At 55.6% G+C, this 21,139-nt stretch overlaps 4 protein-coding genes across 8 annotated transcripts; 1 reads left to right on the forward strand and 3 right to left on the reverse strand.

The window, feature by feature from the left end:
• Positions 1-74: 74 nt before the first annotated feature.
• On the reverse strand, positions 75-9,105 carry RASSF1 (Ras association domain family member 1). Of its 3 annotated transcripts, none has more exons than XM_063113849.1 (6): positions 6,136-6,734; positions 2,733-2,837; positions 2,245-2,542; positions 2,006-2,121; positions 1,240-1,392; positions 75-246 (listed from the first exon to the last, which is right to left on the reverse strand). In XM_063113849.1, the coding sequence occupies exons 1-5, from the start codon at positions 6,280-6,282 to the stop codon at positions 1,246-1,248; spliced, it is 813 nt and encodes a 270-aa protein (XP_062969919.1). In that variant the 5' UTR covers positions 6,283-6,734; the 3' UTR covers positions 75-246; positions 1,240-1,245. The 3 variants fall into 3 exon arrangements, with proteins under 3 accessions (XP_062969919.1, XP_062969920.1, XP_062969918.1); XM_063113850.1 differs by lacking the exons at positions 75-246; positions 6,136-6,734 and adding exons at positions 6,882-6,987; positions 8,842-9,105 and having other exon boundaries at positions 488-1,392; positions 2,733-2,850; XM_063113848.1 differs by lacking the exon at positions 75-246 and having other exon boundaries at positions 488-1,392; positions 6,136-6,732.
• LOC134390453 (transmembrane reductase CYB561D2) lies at positions 8,659-20,683 on the forward strand. Of its 3 annotated transcripts, none has more exons than XM_063113854.1 (4): positions 8,659-8,717; positions 18,595-18,739; positions 19,184-19,221; positions 19,890-20,683. In XM_063113854.1, the coding sequence occupies exons 2-4, from the start codon at positions 18,613-18,615 to the stop codon at positions 20,391-20,393; spliced, it is 669 nt and encodes a 222-aa protein (XP_062969924.1). In that variant the 5' UTR covers positions 8,659-8,717; positions 18,595-18,612; the 3' UTR covers positions 20,394-20,683. The 3 variants fall into 3 exon arrangements, with proteins under 3 accessions (XP_062969924.1, XP_062969923.1, XP_062969922.1); XM_063113853.1 differs by lacking the exon at positions 8,659-8,717 and adding an exon at positions 18,078-18,167; XM_063113852.1 differs by lacking the exon at positions 8,659-8,717 and adding an exon at positions 18,386-18,464.
• ZMYND10 (zinc finger MYND-type containing 10) lies at positions 9,378-13,658 on the reverse strand. Its single transcript, XM_063114691.1, has 12 exons — positions 13,416-13,658; positions 13,056-13,164; positions 12,025-12,141; positions 11,850-11,903; positions 11,591-11,728; positions 11,403-11,491; positions 11,207-11,307; positions 10,681-10,853; positions 10,303-10,428; positions 10,099-10,220; positions 9,853-9,978; positions 9,378-9,763 (listed from the first exon to the last, which is right to left on the reverse strand). The coding sequence occupies exons 1-12, from the start codon at positions 13,505-13,507 to the stop codon at positions 9,688-9,690; spliced, it is 1,323 nt and encodes a 440-aa protein (XP_062970761.1). The 5' UTR covers positions 13,508-13,658; the 3' UTR covers positions 9,378-9,687.
• On the reverse strand, positions 14,684-17,941 carry NPRL2 (NPR2 like, GATOR1 complex subunit). The gene is made up of 11 exons (XM_063114761.1): positions 17,760-17,941; positions 17,202-17,293; positions 16,944-17,112; positions 16,661-16,769; positions 16,135-16,271; positions 15,948-16,045; positions 15,790-15,826; positions 15,578-15,671; positions 15,385-15,502; positions 14,991-15,133; positions 14,684-14,904 (listed from the first exon to the last, which is right to left on the reverse strand). The coding sequence occupies exons 1-11, from the start codon at positions 17,835-17,837 to the stop codon at positions 14,837-14,839; spliced, it is 1,143 nt and encodes a 380-aa protein (XP_062970831.1). The 5' UTR covers positions 17,838-17,941; the 3' UTR covers positions 14,684-14,836.
• Positions 20,684-21,139: the final 456 nt, after the last annotated feature.

Consider the following 21,139-nt stretch of genomic DNA (forward strand, 5'->3'; position numbering starts at 1 on the left):
ATCGTCACAGTCGCATGTGAAGAAACCGAGCCTAAGGAAAATTAAGGAATTGGACGAATGTCGTAGAGCTACATTCAGGCCTGAAGAATTTCAAATTCAGTGTTCTTTCCAAACCCACCAGAATGCATGCTTCATAAAACAAGAATCGTAAACAGCTGTACCCTTGGTGTCATGAGTTGTGTCCTGTTCACAGTAGCAGTGCAATAAATATTTGGTGAAGGGCTTATGCCACAGCTTCTCCCATATCTTGGAGTGTGTGTTAAGGGCATGGTTTCCTTAAACTGCAGTTTATTCTAGTTTCCACCACGACCTGAACCCCTGGGTGCTGAGTGATGACTGAGTACATAAGCATACTACATCTTCACTAACTGGTCTCAAGCTGACCTGACAAAGGATACCATATGAGCCTGTCCATCACACCCCTGGCAACCACTGGCTGAAGGGGCAACTGCAGCTGTGGGCCAATAATAGAGTTCAAAAGCAGGAGTATTCTTAATCTTTATTCAGCCAATTCTCTCAGGCCCCAGGCCCTGATGATGACTGTTACCCCGACCCTTTTCCCCACAGGAGGCATTCAGCTGAGGCCACAAAACATTACATACATTCGCACACTTCATCAAAATACCTGAGGGAGAGACCCTGGCTTTGACTGGCTGGCAAACAAGGTATGGACTTGGACCAGTGCCCACATTCACACAGACCCTGGCCCAGGGATATCCTCCTTGGAGGCATTGAGGCACTGTGAGCCAGCAGGCAAGGAAGAGAGAAACCTAGATTCTTCCTTGATGCCTGCTTTATTCTGAGCACCCACCCTTGGCTCTGATAGGGTTATCCTGAGACCCTATCCAAGACCCAAAACAAACAGCCTTTCTCCATAGATGAGGTCCCTCACCCCTGCAAACATGACCTGTTCTATTTGTAGGGTCTCCAAGATTCTCACACCTGAGACACAAATTAAGACTTCTTGTCTGCTCCATCCCTGCTGCAAGCATGGAGCAGCTTCCCAGGGCAGCCCTGGCCCACCAGGACCCAATACACTAGAGCCAGAGGGGTACAGAGCCATGCCCTGATACACCCACTGGTGGACACAGGGGGCGAGCTCCTTCCTGTTCTCTGAGCACATTTCCCCAGTAGGGGAGGGCCTCCATGCACACTCATTCCTCAGGTCCCATGGGCCCTGTCACACTCACACAGCACGCTCTTGGCGCTGCCTACTCTCCTCCTTCCACCCAGGGATACAAGAGGTCACCCCAGGGGGCAGGCGTGCAGGGCCTCTTGGATCTTCTGGCGGCAATAGGAGTACTTCTGCAGGATCTGGCGGAGGTGCTCCTCCTCTTCCCGCTGCAGGATGCGCAGGAAGTTGTGTAATTCAGGCATGCTGAAGGCGTCCCACTGCAAGGGGTAGAGAGGAGGTACACAGGCTGCAGCAGGGATGGCCAAGCCAGCAGACCATTCCCAGAGAAGACCAATACATCACGGTCACACAAGCTAGGATAGGGCCTTCTGATGTCAGGCTCTTGCCTGAATGGTCTGTGCTAGGATCTGCAACCACAGTTCGTATAAAAGATGGGCCCTACAAAACAGTGACCTCACTGAGAGGCAACCAAACCAGATGTTCTCAATTACTACTGGACAGGTCATGCCCATACCCTGAGTCTAATCCCACTTCATGGGTCCAATACCTTGGAGCCAGAAAGCTCCTGATAAAAAGTCTTAATGCCTGAAGGGAGGTCTCACCATGCTGTCAGATAGACTTCTCAATCTCCAGATGATTTTCCATAGCAAGAAAGAGCAAAACAGCAAGACAATTGTTCCTGGCTGCTTGCGACAGGCCCTAGGTCTTGGCATGAGTGACCTGGAAGCCTTCACTTTAGTTACAACCACTCCTAGAGAGGTTTTGCAGGGCTTGTAGTCGAGCCCAATTCTTCTTCCAACCTTACTGTAGCTACAGCTCATCAGTCCTGTCCAGTGACAACCAAGAAACTAAGGAGGACTGTGTACTCACGTTCACCTCCCCAGAGTCATTCTCCTTCAGGACGAAGCTCATGGCCTTCTCACTTGGTCCTGCAAGAAGCCGCAGCCGCAGGGGCTGCTCATCATCTGACAGCTTCCGCAAGTACACTGAGGGCAAGGCAGGGGGAAGCAGGTGTATGCTCAGAGACAGGCCCAGCTGCCTCAACCCCTGCACACACAGGAGCATGCATATATATCCTCACACAGGGTGGGGTAGGATGGGAAGCTTACCTTGGCCGTGACGCTCTGCCCGCTCAAAGAGTGCAAACTTGCGGGGGTCATCCACCACCAAGAACTTGCGCAGCAGGGCCTCGATGACCTCATGTGCCCGTGTGCGGGACAGCACATGCAGGTGCTTGACAGCATCCTTAGGCAGGTAAAATGAGGTGCGGCGTCTCACTGCTGTGCTCCGCCCTGGGCCCCGCCGGGCATCCTGCAAGGAGGGAGGTTTCTTGCTGGAGGGCACTGAGACAGGGCGTACCAGCTTCAGCTGAACCTTGATGAAGCCTGTGTAGGAGCCATCCTTGTTCTAAAGTGAAAGAGAAACAAAACCATGATGGTAGGTTCCAGGTGAGATAAAACACACTAGGGTACTGTCAGTCCACTTGAAGTGAGGGTGGGACTCACTGCTTGGGCCCACCGAAAAATATTTCTGGGCATTAGGCATACGGCTGGGTTCCTGCCCCTCCCCACACTCCCTTCCTGAACAGTAAACTCACCAGGCTCATGAAGAGGTTGCTGTTGATCTGGCCATTGTATTCCTTGATCTTCTGCTCAATCTCGGCCTGAGAAAGGTCAGGTGTCTCCCACTCCACAGGCTCGTCCTGAAAGATAGGCCAGCATGGACATAGGGCCCTTGAGGAAATCCAGGGCTTCTCTGAAAAATGGCCTCTGGGGCAGCCCTTGGAAACCAACTACCTTTGGCCCCGTCTGATATACATAGCTGCCCAGCAGGTAACTGCCTTAAACATATCACTGCTCCTGGTTCTGCACATGTTGGGTGGAGACAGCAAAGGCAGTATCATTGAGTTTCTCTCTGCTGCCTGCCTAGGGCCTTAGCACTGGACATGGCCCTAGGGATACCAAAGAACAAGGGGCAACTGAAGGCACATGGCCGGGGGCCAGGAAAAGATGAGGGACTTTGAGGAGGGACTCTTGTTTAAAGTAAAACCATGTATCAACTGCACAGCCTGATTCCAGCACCCTAGCTGGGTTGGAGTCAGGGTTTGTCCTGGAGAAGGCAGCCCATTTTTCCCACTCTGTCCTAGCACAGGGCCATGACCCACTGCAGGGTGGAGGTGTGGGGACTAATGCACCTCAACAGTACAGCCACCAGTGGGCAGAAGGAGAAGGGTAACCTCTATAACACCCCTCGGTGGGGTACTTGGGGCCAACCCTCCATATCTCAGACATAGTGACGAAATCACTGTGAAATGATGTTTAATCTTGACCTGCTCTGCACAAAAGGCGACTTCAGGCCAGGCTTCAATCTATCAGAGGTGTACAGGCAGCTTCCTGGTAGAGCCTATCCTACAAGTGCCAAGCAGGTAGGCTTCTGCACCTTCCCACACTGTTTGGAGGTTTAACCCAAAGATTGTAGCTCCACCACTCAGCCCCCCATCCATGGGACTGGATTCTTGCCAGAAGGATAGAGTGCGGGTCAGGGCAGCCAGGACTCTGAATTAACTTTGTTCTACCAAACTCCCTTGGCCCCACTATATCAGCCTTACTTCCTGTTGACGTCAGACAGACCCTCACTGGAATGGGAGTGTCACAGACACAGCTGAGATCACCACTCACCAAGGCCCTGCCCCAGGGGAATTCCTAGCAGACACTCCTATAGAATGTTCTTGTACTCAGTTCTGAGCCCAGGACAGCCAATGTTCTCCCTGACTGCTCCCTTGGAGGCCCCTAAACTGCTTAAACCATCTGATGGGAACAAATGAGGACAGATGAGGGAGCACTGTGGAGCCCCTGGCCTTTTAGCAGTACGCTCTTTTTTTTTTTAAAGATGACTGGTAAGGGGATCTTAACCCTTGACTTGGTGTTGTCAGCACCACGCTCTCCCAAGTGAGCTGTGGGCTGGCCCTAGCAGTATGCTCTTTACCTAGAACCTACTGCTATTCAGCAGCCAGCAGGCCGAGGACTGAGGCTGGGGTCTCACAGGAAAAAGGTATGGGGGAGGGGTAGGAACTGAAGCCCATTTGCTTCCCCAAGTTTCCAAAGGTCTGGATGGAGGAGAGCATTGAGGAGTGAAAACCCAGCAGAAACCTTGTTGGGGACAGTGGGCAACCCTGTCAGGCTAGTAAGAACAAATGGTGTGGGACCTGGAAAATGGGGGACCTAAGGGGTAAAATGAAAGCTGGAGGCTGGGAATGAAGGGTGGATGTGTTTGTTCAGGCCCAAGGAGAGGACTTGGGACAGGAAGAAGTGCCCAATAGGAAGGAGTGCCCAGATGGAAGGAGTGCTAGGGGGAGTAGGACACTGAGCAGACTTTCAGAAGAGAAGGAAGAACATTCTGTTTACAGAACTGGGAGGGTACAATCTTATTTCCCTTCCTTGTGATGGCTCTGAGCTCCAGCCTGGGCATGAGAAAGCTTGCTCCTTTCTCTTCCCTTCCTGGTTTATCCAGGAGCCCTGAACAAGGCCACATTGACCTCAGTTCCAGAGCCCCCTCCCTTCTCCAGGTGAATCTCCCTCAGTATCTTCATTCTTAGAACAAGGGACTTGAACTAGATGCTCTGCACTGTCTTGCCAGGATTCTAGAGGAGGAAGAGTTTCTTTTTGTTTCCTAAGCTGCCTGCTGGAAGAGGATTCCAACAGCCCTCCCAGAGGCATGCATAGAACCATGGAATTTCCCCTTCTCCTGCACCATAGCGACCCACCCTCGACTCAATCACTGTCCATAGTGACTGACGGTTTTATTTTACATACTACTTGGGACTTCTCAGCCTCCTTTTCAATTGGTTAGTGTCTTGTGGTTTCCCCACCTTTCCACAATGGAAAACGGTTGTGGCCTAAGTGACATGGAGACAATCCCAGGAGTCCACATTTGAATCTTGCACCCAAGCTCTGGGCTGAGATTTTGGGATGCTGAGCACCATCTCTTTTGTAAAAATTTTATAAAATTTCATCTAAAGCATTATCCACAACTCCATTTTCTTGGCTCAAATAAGGAATTCTGCCCCATTGTTGCCAGGTATACTGAGATTCATGGTCACCATCTCTTCTTCCTGATGCCCAGGCCTAGGTCCTCCCCTGAGGTATACTGGCCCGGAACAGTTATCTCAGCCTGGTAGTCACACCTGTGGCACCTGACACAGAAGTATCTGATAATGGGGACACCTAGGAGACTCTTGAGAGGCTCAGCTGCCCTGGCTCCCTACACCTTACAGTCCTGGATTAGTAACCTGGCTCTCTTTCCACCTCTCTCAGGGCATTTTACAATCTAGCCTTCCCCCCTCTTGTGGGTTAAGTGCTCCTGAATGCTTACCGTCCAAAAAAGGCTTCCTTCCTTTCCAATCCCAAATCCCTTCTCCAGATCCACCCTAGAAAGGGGATCAGAATCCTCCACACTCCAGCAGCTGGTGACAGGCTAGGACCGACAAGCGGTGGGGCCTCAGCTGGCTCCATCTAGGAGTGTACGATGAAGCTAAACTCCCTCCTCCTGTCTTCTAAACATATTTCCCAATTCACGGCGAGGACTCCTCCCTCTCCACTTCCTCCTCCCGTTCCCTGGGGGACAGGGGGGGAGTGGTAGTGCTCCAACGCAGAAATCCAGGTGCTAGTCCAGACTGCGCAGGCGGCTTTAGTCATAAGTGGATAATGCCCGTCTCTGGCCTACCCCAAGCTACGAAGTTGCTTCCCCTGGTTCGACCGGTCTGTAACAGAAAAAGCAAGGAGGCCTCGGCACCCAATACCGAGGCGCTGGAATCGGGGCTTTACCCTGAACTGAGAGCCCGACACAGGGTTCCGCGGGCCGGCATCCCGCCGAAACCGGCAGGAAGCCACGCTGACGGGAGGGTGGGGCTGTCCACCAACTCTCGACGCGGCAACTTACCGGGGAGGGGCGGGGTTCCAGCGACCGCCCCCCGCCCGCCGCCGGCACCCCCTGGCTCCCACCTGGTCCCGGCGCGGCCTGCGAACCAGCGAGGTACGCGCCGTGAAGTACTGCTCGAGCTCCGAGTCCGAGTCCTCTTGGCTGCAGTAGCCACTGCTGGTCGTGCTGCTCCAGGTCATCTCGAAAGAAGGCGTCTCCGCCTCCCCCATCGCCGCGCCCACCCTGTCCCCTAGTCCCCTGCGTCCGTAGCTCCCAACCACCTCCCCGGACGCGTGCGGGCGTGTGCGCGTGTCAGTGTACGCGTGCGCCAGGGCCAGCGCCGCGCCGCAGCAGTTAAGACTGAAACGTAGACAGGCGGGATCTAGCCTTGTCTCATTGGGGAAGGAACATCGAGGGGCGGGGACCCACACGCTACGCCTCAGTTATGACCTCATCGCCCAGGCAGCTCTCAACTCAGTTCCACCTCGCAGGCTCCACCTCCTACGGGGAACGTGTCGGAGCGTGTGCGCATGTGCACCAACGTCATCCCCTGGACCGGAGCGGGTGATGAAAGTGCGCGTGCGCCCAGCCTGGGCTAGCCTCAGTAGTGGTCGGCCTGCGGCCTATGGAGTCCGCGTGGGGTCGGCACCCGGACACCCCTCCGTCCGAGCCCGGGCCGAGAATTAGCCCCTCTCAGCCACCCGGAAATCGGCTGTAAGAACGCTCATTGCGCGTAGCGCCCGCGCGGCCCTCGGGAACCTCCTGCGCTGTGGATAGCCAGCCCGCGCGTCCCCACCCCGCCCGTCTGCTCACTGGCCCCGCGCTCACCACGTTAGTGTCCCGCTCCAGCGCGGGTTCCCAGCCCAGGTCCCGGGGCCCGCAGCAGTCCAGGCAGACGAGTGCGCGGCAACGGTAGTGGCAGGTGAACTTGCAGTCTGCAGAGAGGCCTGTCCGTGAGGCGGAGGATCCCCAGCTCAAGCTTGGGGAAGCGTCCCGGGTTCTAAAGGGAAGCCCTGGGGTGAGGGCTGTTGCCCGCCAGGCTCTGCATTACCGCTCACTGCCACACAGATTCTAATGTTGGTTACCGGGTGTCTGAAAACTGTCTGGAAGCCTCATGCGGCTAGGCATCCAGGCCTGCTCAACAGCTGGATCTCTAGCGCTTAGCGGTAGAGCTTCCCCCTTCCGCAAAGCATTGTCAGCCTCTTCCTCTGCCCCTTACTTGAAAAACAGAAACCTTTAACCCTAAATCCTTCTCTAATTGCCATCTGTCTCCACTCCCCCCAGACCAGAAACACTGGTCTACATACACTCTGATTCCTCGTTTTCACTCACTCCTCTACCCACTCCAGTCGGGCTTGCCTTTCCAGAAAACTGCCCTGGTCAGGGTCCTCAGCGATCTGTGTACTGCCGAATGGAATACAGCGCTCCATTCTCACCTCGCTCCCCTTTACTCCTGGGCCACACTCTCCCGGGTTTCCTCCCACTTCCCCGCAGTTACTGCTCAGCTCCCTTTGCTGCTTCTGTCTCAATTTCCAGATCCAGCGGTGATGTCCGGGGCTCAGTCCTAACACCGCCCTGATCTGTCTACACTCACCTTCCCAGCTCCAAGGCTCCAGTATCGGCCAACCCCCTCAGATCAGATGTGTGCCAGTACCTTCACTTGGATGTCTAATAGACATTTCAAGTGAACCTGGCCAATATTTAACTCACTTTTCTTCCACCTCACCCCTACCCTCACCAAGGTTCCTCATCTCAGCAAAAATTGCCACTATTCCCTCAATTGTTTGAAGCATAAACTTAAACTCATCCTTCATTCCTCCCCTGTCTCTACCTCTGATACAGCCCTTAATTGTCCTGTTTCTCATCTTTACGGTCTCTTCATTTCTCCATGAGAACACTGCAATGTCCCAGCCCTTGTTCATTCTTTGTATTCTGTCACAACTCCTGTGCTCCCTCCAGATGAACTCCTGTACTGGATGAGAGGGTCTCCATACACACACAGACCTGGGTCACCATCTCTAAGTTCCTAAATGGGCCAGAGTGGTGATTCTCAACCCAGGCTGCACATTAGAGTGATCTGGGGAGTTTTAAAAGTTACTGTTGCGTAGGGCTCACTCCCAGCAATCAATTAAACAGGTCTGAGGTAGGATCCAGGGAGGGAGTTGAAGGGTTGTAAAAGTGTCGCAAGTGATTCTAGCTGGTGTATAGCCAGGGGAAGAGCAACCTTTAGTTGCTGGTGATTCCCAGGAGGGTAGAAGGAATGCTGAGTATGTGGCTGTGTTTTAGCACCTGGTTCACTAGGCCCAAAACTGGTGTTTGCTAAATAAAGACTGAACAAAATCCCTGCTTGTACTCAAAGGAGGCCCACTCAAAGTTCTAACTTTTTCCAGGCCCTCTCCCATAGATAACTTCTCTTCACCCCAGGGATTCTGGAGGGGGAGACAGCGAGAGAATCTTTGGGAAGAGGCAGACCTGGGAATAGGGGCTCAGAGGATAGTAGGCACAAAGGCTTTCTATAGAAGAGCCAAGGCACTTTAAAGATAAACCTGAAATCAGCTCCTTGTTATTCATAGGCAACTGCCTCTGCTCAACTGTGCCCAGACGCAGATGGAACGCGACAAGGTATAAACCACCTTTCCGCACTCTCCTCCGTGATGCGGCAAAGGTAAAGGACCTGGTCCGCAGGGACCGTCCCCGCCGACCCCCTCCGCTGCGACTTCACCCGCAGCTATGGCGCTGCCCCTTGGCTGCCCGTTCCGCTCTCGCTGGCGCGCGGGGCCTCTACTCACGCGCGCACTGCAGACCCTTGCGCACGACGCCCCAGATGAAGTCGCCGCAGAGGTCGCACCACGTGTGCGTGGTGGGCCCCGCGGGCTGGAAGCGGTGGCCGCGGCCAGGGACCTGCTGCCCTGAGGGGTTGCGCGCGGTGGCCGGCGTGATGCGCAGCGCGTTGGCACGCTCCAGCCGCGTGCGGCCCGGGCCGACACACCCAGTGGGTGCCAGCTCTCGTAGCTCAATGAGCTCAGGCTCCGCCGACATGGCCCAGTCAGGCCCGGTCCTCGGCAGGCTTTGGGCGCTGGGGAGCGCGGGGCGGGCGGAGCTGCAGGGCGGGTCCCGACTTCGGCACCGCCCCCCGGAACGATGCAGGACGGCGGGAAAGAGCAGAGGAGAGCGGCTCAACGGAAATCTGGGCACAGGGACTATGTTCGCCCGCAGACAACGCGGGGCGAGAGTGGGAGGCGCTCGCGCAGAGACCCCGCCCTTCCTTTCCTTCCCTCATTCATCCCCCTCACCCCAGTCTCAACAACGACTACGACAACACTGAGACAGGCGTGTTTCTGGAACCCAGCTTTACTGTGCTAGAGGAAGAGGGTCCCCACATCCGGCCCTCACCTCCACCCAGGCCTCCCGTCCCAGTTTGCTGAGGCAGCGCCCTCCGCCTACCCGCCTGGTGGGGCAGGAAGTCGGGAGCCTTCTATGGGGGTAGATGGGTCAGCAACTCTGTCAGGCCCGGCTGTCATGACCACCAAGGAATACTGAGGCTCTGGCAGAGGCCTGATCGAGATCCTGAGGTTCAGGGCCGCTTTCTGGGAAGATTCCCTTGGTACGTGTGGCCAGCCCTTAGCATCTGACCTTCACTTGGTTCTGTCACCCTGGGCTGCCGGGACACAAGTTTTGCCATGCTTCTCCCAGTGCTTGACTTGGCACTCCCTGCAGGCACGTGGGCTGGTGAGGATGGGAGTGTTTGTGGGGGATCTGGGAGTGGGGCTAAAGGGTCCAAGGTCCTAGGGTAACCTCACCTGCAGCAATACCACTCGTTTTGGCATCGGGAGCAGCGCTTGGAAGCCTCTGCACTGCAGTAGGCACAGCGGGGCCGTTCTGGAGCCACTGCCTCTAGCACCTCCAGCCTGTAGGTCTCAGCCCACCTGGAGGAGGAGTCAGGAGGGCCTGATTGGGCCTGGCAGGTGGGGGCACAGGAGCACCTTTGCTCATGTCCATGCCTCCTGTATCCCATCCACCCCTTCTGCCAGCTCAGCAGGTCTTACCTTTGTGCCTGCAGCCGCAGGTCCTGCTCCGAAGGGCTGAACACATGCCGAAGCTGGTGTTTGGCAATAGCCTGCCACTTACCTCTGTTCTCTCGTTCTAGCCGCTCCCAGATTTCTGGTATCTAGGGGAGAGAAGCAGATAGTAGCAGGAAGGAATTGGCAAAGAAGGCAGTGGTCCTGAGCAACTAACTTTCCAGTACCTACCTGTTCCAACACCAGGTCCTTCTTAGGGGTATGGGTTTCAGCCAGGGCCAGGTGGGCCAAGAAACTCTGCAGGTCTGTCAGGTTGGGCAGCTGGTCAAGTAGTGTGTCTGTGAGGAAGGCCCGAAGCTGCAAGGGTGTCCAGTGGAGGCCAGTGTGAAGCAGGTGCTGGCCAGAGGGCCAAGGAACAGGGAGGGCCTAGGCTGGGCTGGGGGTGCCTGTGGGGCCCATATCCCACTAGCTGCTGTGTCGTCTGAGGCCCAAGGTCTGGAAAGAGGGCTGGGGCTGAGGTGTGTGGGCAAAAAACATCAGGGAGTTGGGGTGGGATGGGGTGAGGCAGTGCTGGTGCTGTGGGGGACTGGTATGGGGGGATCTTCCCACCTTGAGTAGCCGTCCCTTGGCAAAGCTTGTGAGACAGTAGCGGGCCCGAGCCTCTGGGCTTAGCAGCAGATTGTACAGGGCAATCCACACTTGCCCATCCAACTTGCTCAGCTTTTGCTGCTCTGAGGGGGCTACTGTCTGCCAACGGCCACCCTCGAATTGCTGCAGCTTGCCTGGGGAGAGGAACCAGGACACTGGGTGCAGGGATTGCATTCTGAGTGAGCCAGCTGTGTGGGCTGGGGGACTGACCACTACCTGGGCATGGTGGGAGAACCTGGGCTATAGGACATGCCCAGGCCATGGTGCTGCTTCCCCCAGAGCAGGGTGAGTTCTCAGTAGTGGACACATGGGCCTTGACTGCTACAGAGCTCAGGTCTATGCTCACCTTGGGTGAAGACATCCTGTATCATCTGTGGTCTACGGGAAGGGTTTGTCTGCCTGTGGGCAAACTGCCCACCCCCAACAATCCTGAACAGTGGCCTAGAAGCAGTGGGATGGGGCTTACATGGGTTGGAGAGGACCTTACCCCCTTCTCGCCGGCTCCAGGGACTGTGCTCCAGTAGTTCCACCAGGAGGCAGGGCAGATTGTGGGTGCTGAGCATGCGGCTCAAGGTGCTCAGGGAAAGGCTAGGAGTGGGGGTGGTGGGAAGGGAGGTGAGCAGAAGCTACAGGCCCAATCTTTTAGCCCTCCATTGTAGGCCCCAGGCCCAGGAGCTGCCCACCTGTCCACACAGTCTGTGATGTAGCGCAGCACTGAGAGGGCCTTCAGCGTGATCTCAAATTCCATTAGCTCTGCCTGCTTCTGCAGCTCCTAGGAGGCCATACAGTGTTCAGGATGGGTCATCCCTTGCCTGCACAGGCCTGGGAGAACCCAGATGTAGGCTGCCAACCCCAGGGAACCTCAACCCACCTGCATGGGGGTGTTGTCCTGGCACCCCTCCTCCTCAGGGGGGCCACCATGGCCACTCCGGGCCACCAGCAGAGTTAGTTTACGGTGGCAGTAGTCTACCAGGTCCAAGACAGTGTCCTCTGCTGACTCACATACCTCCTGTGGGGTAAGGGGGAAGGGAAACTTTCTGTTTCTGATGCCCTCCCCTCACCGACACAACCTCCCTTCCTGCCAGGCCCTGGCCAGCAGCAGTGGCCCATGGGCAGGGATAGTGCCTCACCTTATGGAAGAACACCGTCTCCAGGAGGTTGATGATGGAGGCCTCGTGGTGTACCTGTCATACAAAGAGGAAGACAGGACCTGGGGCTTCTGAGTGAGGGATAGGGGCCACCAGCTATCCCTCCAGTCCAGGGGATAAGGGGTGGAAGGAAGTGTGAATGAGAAGCCCAGCTCACCACCATGTATATGGGGAAGGTGTTCTGTGGCTTAAAGTCCTCTAGCCTGCACAACACTGGGAACACCTTCTGCTTCCACATCTCCACTGCGATCAGCTCCTCCACCAGTGTTGGGATCTTTGAAGAGTAGAGGAAAGGACAGGGATGAGGTGGGTCTACCATAGCCTGGCTTGGTCTACCCCAGGTCTTCTCAAATTCCCTTGGGCTCCTAGACTCTCCCAGGCCCCATGATTACCCTTCCCAACTTCTCTCCTGCACCTTAGACCTTCATTTCCAGCTGCCCCAAGCATCTCTGTGGGGACATCCCCCATGCTTCCTGTGACTGGTCCCTGCCCTCCCTGCACGTCTCCTCTCCCCTCCTTCCAGGCATTCCTTCCAGGCCAGCCCTCCCACTCATGCCCTTCTTTTTATCCCTGACCTCTGGCACCCCAAGGCTCTTGTGTGCCTTAGCCTCACCTTTACTCAGGGCCCTTCACAATGCCCTATTCTTACCCCATCCCCCCGTAGTGAGCTCCACGTTCTTCTTGCGGAGGAATCCTTTTGTCAAGTGACATCTCAGGTCATCTACTGATTCCACCACCTGACTATGCTCCAGACAGGCATCTCTCTGGTTTCCAATTCCCCCTCTCTCATGTTGGGAAGGCTGCCTCCTTCCATGTCAAGGTCCCACTCCCACTTCAATGGGCCCCCTCTGACCTTACAGTCAATTCAGCCTTTAGCACTTGGGCCCCCCCCTGCAGCCTAGGCTGTTCTAGGATCCATGACTGTTTCCCTGATTAACTCATGCCCTACACCAGGCCTGGAATGCCTGGTCCATCCAATAGGGGTACAAAATGAAATGTGTAACACATTCCTTTTTCCCCATCGGGGAGGACAGGTGTGCCAGGACAGAGCGAAGGAGGTGCTGGCCAGAGAGCCAAGGAACAAGAGGGCCTGGACTGGCCATGTCCCCCACCCAGGGTGTTCCTAAGAGGCAGAGTGGGTGAGGTGTGGTGGGGAAGGCAGAAACCCTGCCCGTGACCTCAGGGTACCTTCCCATGGGTGATCAGTAGCTCCTGAATGGGCTCGTGCTGGCTGACCGTGGCATCAAGGATGGCTTGCATGTTCAGCTTCTCCAGGTTCTCGTGCTGCTGGTTCCACCTGCTCCAGAAGGTATGTGTGTACATTTGGGTGCACATGTGTGCATTAGGAATAAGGATGGAGGCTGGATCCTATTGAAGCCTAACCTGAGCCAGAGAGAGCTCAGGAGCCATATAATGCTCCTCTGAGAACTTTGCATCCCCACCTAGGGATCCCCTTCACATTGGGCAATCCCTCCCCCTAACATCAGGTCCAAGCTCCCCCACTCAAAGACTTTGACCCCGTGACTCCGCCTGACCCAGCTGCCTCACCCTTCGGAGCCCATCTCGCGTAGCGGGAAGCTGCGCAGTCCCCGCACCAGCACGTCGGCCTCCCCGGGCAACAACAGCTCCAGGTCGCCCATATCGCGACCGGGGGCCGGCTGACCTCGGACAGCAGCCGGGATATGGGTGGCGACACACTCGGGGACAACGGACTCCGGTGGGGTCTTAGTCTGGTACAGGACTGTTGTCCGTCGGTTGGGGCGCGTGGGTCCTAGCCGCCTTGGTAACGGGCTAGCTCGGCGCCTGCGCAATGCGGCCCCGCCCCCGCCGACGGCTCGCTCCGTCCCTCCTCCCCTTTCGGGCCACTCCCCCCGCCCCTCCCCCGCCAAAGCCTACGCGGCCGCTGGTAGCAACCCTGTTTGAACACCCAGAACTTTCTCCCTTGCAGTGGGCTGCTGCCCACGAGTCTCTCCTGAGTTCCAGATTCCTGTGGCCTAGACTCTCTTCTCGGACGCCAAGTTGTCCTCACAGTGATGGGGGTAATCCCGGCTCTCACCAGCTCCTCCTGCAGCTGTGCCATCTTGGCCCACCCTGATGCTCCTCATCAAGGTTTCTTTGTTCCCCTATTTCTCGCGCCTTGCTCCACCAATAGGCTCTACTCCCGAAATACTGCCCAGGGCTCACAACTTCTCTCCATCCTAGTCCAGACTGCCATCACCTCTCATGGGGTAACTGCAGCGGCTTTTTCACTAGGCCTGCTTCCTCTCTTGACCATCATGCGCAGCCAGAAGTCTTAAAGGTGTACATAAGACATTACTGTTTCGCATGAGGGCGGCTCTTTGGCTACCTCTGGCCCTCAAAATACTAGGTCTGAAGCGGCTTACCAGCAGCTCTGCAGGATATACTTGCTCTTTCTTCTACCTCAAGATTTAGATGCTTGCCTCTTTCCGGAACCCTTACCCCCTATGTTTCAGCCCCATGGACCTCTCTTGGGTTCCTCACACATCCCAGAGGTTTTTGCCTTAGGATTCTGCACTTGTGTCCTCACCTCAATGGTCTTCCTCCTTCAGGGCTCAGCTTAAGTCACCTCAGCAAAGCCTTTCTTGCCTATCTAATCCAGAGCAGTCCCCGCTCCAGTCCCAACTCAGTCTTCATTACGTCTCTGTTTCTGGCTGTTTATTTTAGTTTGTAAATAGCGGGCATGTTTACTTGTCCACTGTCGGTCCTGCCCACCAGATGGCGCTCAAGCAGGACTGTGGCTATTTCATTCTCTGCTGGATCTCCAGTGGCTGGCTCAGAGGAACTACTCAATAAAGGCAGGTTGAAATGGATGACTTTATTTACAGAACTGTGGGTCAACCTCCAGACAGTATGGACTAGCCTACTGGTCTAGTCTCTCTGTATTAGGGAGGGCTTAGCAGGAGGAAGTACCCACAGCAATGTGCCATATCTAGTGACCACCAGCCTCATCACTTCCAGCAGATGATGATGTTGGGGTCGTTTTCAAGCCGCTCATCCAGCTCATGGTAGCTCATGCCTGGATGGGGTGGTGGAAGTGAGGTCAGTGGCCTTGGCTTGACCACGCTGCTCTGACCCCACCCTGACTGCCCTGCCTGCCTCTACCTGTCTTGCAGCAAATCTCATCGTAGCTGTGGCAGCCTGTGTAAAGCCGGGCAGGGTGGCTCCGCTCCTCCCGAGACACCCGCACAGGATACTTCTGTAGTCGTCGGATGAGGTTCTTCATAAGCCCAAACTGGATCAGTTTCCTGAAGTGAGGGTTAGGGCAAAGAGGGGTGATACTCTGGCCAGGCCTCCTTCCAGCCCAGCCAACCCTTTCTTGCAGTTTCCCCTTCAATTTTGTCTCAGCAGCCAGACTGGCCTCCAAGCCCATCATCTCGAGGAAGCCTTTCTGGACTAGCAGTGCCACGATTCTGCTCACTGGGAATCCTCTATTTCCTACAGAGGGTCTACCTGCCCTCAGGCAACCCCCTCATATCCCAGGGAATCCCCCTCTGACCGTTCATCAACATGCTGCAGCTGCTGGGGGTGGCGGCCAATAAGGTCTCGCACAGTAGTGCCAGGGCTCAGGCTGCAGTACAGCTGGAACACATCTCGGAGACTGGCTCTCTTGTGCCCTGTGGGTGCCAAGGGTCAGCTCACCAGGTGGCCCTACCCTCCCCAAGATGACTTCCCCCACAGTCCGCCAGTACCTTGCTTGGTCACATAGGATAGACACGCCTCCTGCAAGGACTTGTCATCTACCAGGTCCTGGACCTTGGGTGTTGGGCAGTACACATTGGAGTACTAGAGGGTAGCAGAAGGCACAGGGGCCTGAGTGAGGGGCTTGGAAGGCTGACACAGCTCTGGTCTGGCCCAGCCACATGGTCCACTCTCCACTTAATCGTATCCCAGACTCACCTACCTGGAGGATGGACACCAGTGTCACAACTCCATAGTACCTGGGAGAGATAGCTGTGCTCAGCTTCTGAGAACCATGCTTTCCCAGCCTCCATACTCAGGGGCCCTGGGCTCTTCTCTGGCTGGTGACCCTATACTGGGCATGATCATAGTCCTACTCACAGCAGGTTCTGGATAGCAATGCGCACCAGGTTGAGCTCCACATCTGCCTCGGCTGAGATCTTCTGGACATGGCGGAAACCATCAATGTAGGGCAGGATCTGGGCAGAGCGTGGCAGCGTCAGTGGGTGTGGTGAGGCCCTGGCTGTGACCAGCCTCAGGTGATGATACCCAGGGGGGGCTGGCACACCTGTTGTGTGGTGAGGTCCCACTGTGAGTTGAAGAAATCCTCCTTGTCCTTGGTAAACACAGGCACATCATACTCTTGGGCCACAGGAGGGTCTGGCCGCTGCTCAATCACCTTCAAGTGGATGGTGTTGGACTCATCTGCAGGGGACCCCACCATATCCTCAGTGTCATCGCTTCCAAGAAGCCCTCAATTACCATCCAGGCCTCCCAGCATCCCTTGAGACAGGCAGGCAGCTCTGGGTAGTGTCAGTCTTCCCCTTTATGGAGTGAGAAGTTGAGGTCCAGAGAGGGGAAGGAAAATGCCCAAGGGGCAGAACTGGAGAGCTCTGCTGCCTCCCCAGCCTCAGCCCCATCATCATCATCATGAACTGGACCTTGGGCATCATTACGCCAGCCCATGGTTATTTCCTGGCAACCAATTTGTTCATGATTCTTGTTCCTCTCCTGTAATGGCTGGGCTCACCTTCCCCTGCCACTTTCCCATCCCTCCTCTCCCTCTCTGCTGTCCTTGCAGAGGCTGGGCATACCAATGGGCAGAGTGCACCGGCCTGAGGCATTCAGTTCCTCCAGCAAGATGGTCATGATGGGCACCAACTTCTGCTTGCTCTCCTCTGTGGACACAAAGCTGCTCTCTAGCTGGATAGAACATGGACAGCATGGTGGGCACACCCCAGGACCCCTGGCTGGCTACCTGCCCTGTCGGGGTCCCAAGTAGGCTGGCAGGGTCTCAGGTCTGGGGGGCTTTGGAGACATGGGAACATTTTCCCCAACTCTGCCTGCTTATACACCCAAGCCCAGCATGTTGCAGACCTCCAGTGTGGTCAGGTAGCCAGCCAGCTTTTTAACGATGGGCTCGAGGGCACAGGTCTTGGCCTGGGCATCACACACGAAGCCCAGGTTGAAGAGGAGGGCATTGCGGCTGTACTTCTTGTGTTCGATGCACACGGGGCAACCAATCAGCTTCTTTTCCATGGCTGTGCTGGATGAGTGGGACAGAGTCAGGCCTGCCCCAAGCCTGTGCCCTCCTAGTGGGTACTTGCCTCCCCACCCCCCCAGCTAGGGCCTCACACAGTGATGAGCTTGTTCTGCAGCTCTGGCTTGGTGATAATGTACACTTGGACTGTATCAAACAGCTCCCGGGAAATGAAGTCCTCAGGGACCTGGGAACAGGAGAGGCAACAGGCCCCTCAGTGGACATTGGGACTGGATGGAGTACACACGGTGACCCCTGAGGCCCAAACCCTCTTCTCCAGTATTTCTCTCTCCCATACACCCAGGCCTACTACTCCTTTGTGTTTCCAAACACATGCCATGTTTTTACTTCCTATGCATCATTTAGGTCTCAACTCAATCCAGGAATATTCGTGGGCCGCCGAACCCACCTTCTGTGGGACCTAGCACTGCCTCTGGACCCCTACAGCCCCATTTCCTACAAACACTGCTTACGTGACGTATGTCTCCCCCGCCCACACAGGAGGCCGGGGACCTGGGTCTGAGTGTTTTCTCCGTTCACGGTTGTCCGCGAATAAGGGAGTGGCATACTCGGAGATCCACCGCCTCCAGGCAGCCGCCTAAGCTCGCTACAGAGTCCCTCTCCCCGCCTAGTCCCGCGAGCCCTGGCGGCACCTGGTAGGTGATCTTGGGTCCCAGCGTTGGGTGAAACTCGCTGAAGAATATGCATTCGATGCGGCAGCCGCTGCCCATGGCGCTAGCTAGGACTGAACCCGTAGCTCCTCGTCTCTCGCGCGCGGAAGCGCCCCTATTTCTGGGAACACCTGTCAGCTGGAGGCTTGGGCCGCCGGGTCAAGTTCTCTTGTGCGCACGCACGCTAGCAAAGCCTTCTGGTTAATGGCGCCTGCGCAGCGCGACTCAGAGGCGAGGCTGAGGGGGGTGGCTAGTCCTAGGACGTCCCGGGTGGGTAGACGTCGCACCCGGAAGTGAAACCGCTCCGCGACGGAGCAGCGGCGCGAGCGGCAGGACCTCGAGTAACCAGCTTTCTTTGGCGGAAACCACCGCGACGGGTCGGCGCTGCGGGTGAGACAGGCAGATCCCTAGCGCGGAGAGGCAGTATGCCAGTTGCACGTGGGGAGGCAGTGTGCGAAGGGATTAACGCTGTAACTGGGGCCGTAGTATGGCACTACAATTCCCGTAGTGCTCCACGCCCTCCTGGCTGGCGCTCCCGCTGGCGACGGCATAGTGTACACTGGGATTTGTAGTCTTATTTGGCCTTGCGCCTCCTACCTGGAAGGTTGGCTGGCGATCAGTACCAGTTCAGATACAGGCCGTAGATTCTCGACTGGCATGTTGTGACTGTTCCCGATGCCAGTCTTGGTACTGTTCCTCCCCAACATAACTTCTTGAAAGAGGGTGACATTCCTGCCCTGCAACCCTTTCTCCAGTGAGAGGAGTGGACAGTGGGGTGACAGACCCTTGCCCACTCTACTATGCTTTCACGCTACAGCCACCGGCCCGGCTGACCATGGCCCTTTCTGTGGAGACCGAGTCGCACATCTACCGAGCTCTGCGCACTGCCTCTGGGGCTGCCGCACACCTTGTGGCCCTCGGCTTTACCATCTTTGTGGCTGTGCTTGCCAGGCCTGGCTCCAGTAAGTAGAATTCAGTCGACATCCGGGAAGGGAAGGGCTACTTTTCCTGGGGAAACAGGCCTGGCTGGCTGGCTGAGGGATATTTTGTGCTAGAGAGGTGAGTGGAATGGAACAGATGGGAGTTGGGGGCTCTGCCAGCTTGGCCAGGCCCCAGAGTACCTGGTTTCTCTTTCCTTGTCTTGGTGCTCCACTTGGCTGCCTCTCTTGGGTGGTGCTGGAGGAAAAAGGGAGAAACGCCAGAGGAATGGCAAAGCATGGCCTTTGATCCAGGAAGTGGCCAGGAAGAGAGAATAGGCGTGGGGTTAGCTTGTTGCAACAAGAGGAGGCTCACATTTTAGCAGCACCTCCTTGGGTGATGGGCTGCCTATATTCCTCAGGATGTAGAATTGGTATGGCTGGTTTCTTCTTGCCTCAGCCCCATGAGGCCTCCTCTTCTCATTCCAGGTCTGTTCTCCTGGCACCCTGTGCTTATGTCCCTGGCTGTAAGTAGTGGGCCTGGGCAGCTCTTCAGGGTGGGAGCATGGGCATGGGTGGTGGCCTCTGAATCCTTGTGAACACTTAATATCTGGAGGACGTGCCTGCTCCAACTTTTGCGTGTGATATATGTCCCAGATTTGAACTAGTGTATTCAAGACCCAGGGCAAATGTGTGAGGTTTGTCTAAGCACAAAATAAGGTTTCACCCACCTCCAGGCAGGAAGCTGAGAAATTGCATTTGGATGTACTTCTGTCCTTTTTTACCTTAATGTATGGGGATGCATCTAATTTTCCCTGAAACACTGCACCCATGTGGCCAGCTCTTGTCAAGAAATTGTACCCAGCCCCATGTTAGGGAAACAAAGCTTGTGAATCATTTATAACTGCCACATCTCAAACCTTGTGTTTGCTGGGTAACATAGCAGAGATGACATTTTAGAACAGCACCAAAGAAGAAGTGTGGAGAGGCATCTCTCGCTAATTACTCAGGGCACATGTTCTGCCCAAGATGGGGTTTTCCACTCTTGCCCCACCAAATGGATGTCTTTTCAGTGGGAAGAGAATGAAGGGCAATCAGCTCAGACTCACTGACAGCTTACAGGGTTATCTAAAGGCCTTTTCTCTGCTGCTGGGACAACACCCTCACTTGAGTTTCCCATTTCCTGTCTCCTCAGTTCTCCTTCCTGATGACCGAGGCACTACTGGTGTTCTCTCCTGAGAGTTCGTTGCTGCGCTCCCTCTCACGGAAAGGCCGAGCACGCTGCCACTGGGTGCTGCAGCTGCTGGCCTTGCTGTGTGCACTGCTGGGACTCAGCCTGGTCGTCCTCCACAAAGAGCAGCTTGGCAAAGCCCACCTGGCCACACGGCATGGGCAGGCAGGGCTGCTAGCTGTGCTGTGGGCAGGGCTGCAGTGCTCAGGTGGGGTGGGGCTGCTCTATCCCAAGCTGTTGCCCCGATGGCCCCTGGCGAAGCTCAAGCTATACCATGCCACTTCTGGGCTGGTGGGCTACCTGCTGGGCAGTGCCAGCCTCTTGTTGGGCATGTGCTCATTCTGGTTCACTGCCACTGTCACTGGTGGGACTTGGTACCTGGCTGTGCTATGCCCTGTCCTCACTAGCTTGGTCATCATGAACCAGGTGAGCAACGCCTACCTGTACCGCAAGAGGATCCAACCATGAGCTCTTTCCAGCCTAAGGAAAGCCTGGATTTGCCTCTCAGTATAGAAGCTGAGGCTGCAGATCTCTTGGACTCTCACCTGACTAAATCAGGGTGACACTTCAGGCACCGGGGCAGTCAGGGGTAAGAGGAGACCTGTGTGTGACATTTTTGCTCCTCATGATAGAGTGCCTCCCTTTTCTTTCTCTCTCCATCATCCCAGAGGAGTATATGAATCATGTCTAGATGAAGGTGGGGTTCCAAGACTGCCTCACTAGCAATGCAGCTTATATTTGTACTCGTATCTCCAGAATTACAGAAGATAAAAAAGTAAAATTAAAAAAAAAAAAAAATGACTGAAAAGACTGATGGGAAGAGCAGCTGAATTGGGAATGGTTTTTGCTAATGCCATCAGCAGGAGAAAATGGGCAAGACGGAGACCCCCTGTCCCTGGCTGCTGACCAAGGGGCTGAAGCTCTCCTAGCACACAAGTTCCCAGGATCTGGCTGCCGAGTATCCCATGCCACAAAGGGCCCTTGCAGGCCCTAAGGCTGTAGCTGTGAATGGTTCCTTATGTGTGTCCTTCTCATCTCCTAGCTACCCACTGTGCTGGAATCTCCAGACTGTGGTGGTCAGTTATAGACAATGACAGGATGGGAGCTGAGAATGGGCTCTGTCTTCATAGGTGTCAAGCACTAAGTACTCTGTCTTGGAGGTGAACCATGGATAAGAACAACTCCTTATGATAGAAAGGCCCTTAAACATCAGA

Source organism: Cynocephalus volans, chromosome 11, assembly GCF_027409185.1.
Source record: "Cynocephalus volans isolate mCynVol1 chromosome 11, mCynVol1.pri, whole genome shotgun sequence".
Classification (NCBI taxonomy): domain Eukaryota; kingdom Metazoa; phylum Chordata; class Mammalia; order Dermoptera; family Cynocephalidae; genus Cynocephalus; species Cynocephalus volans.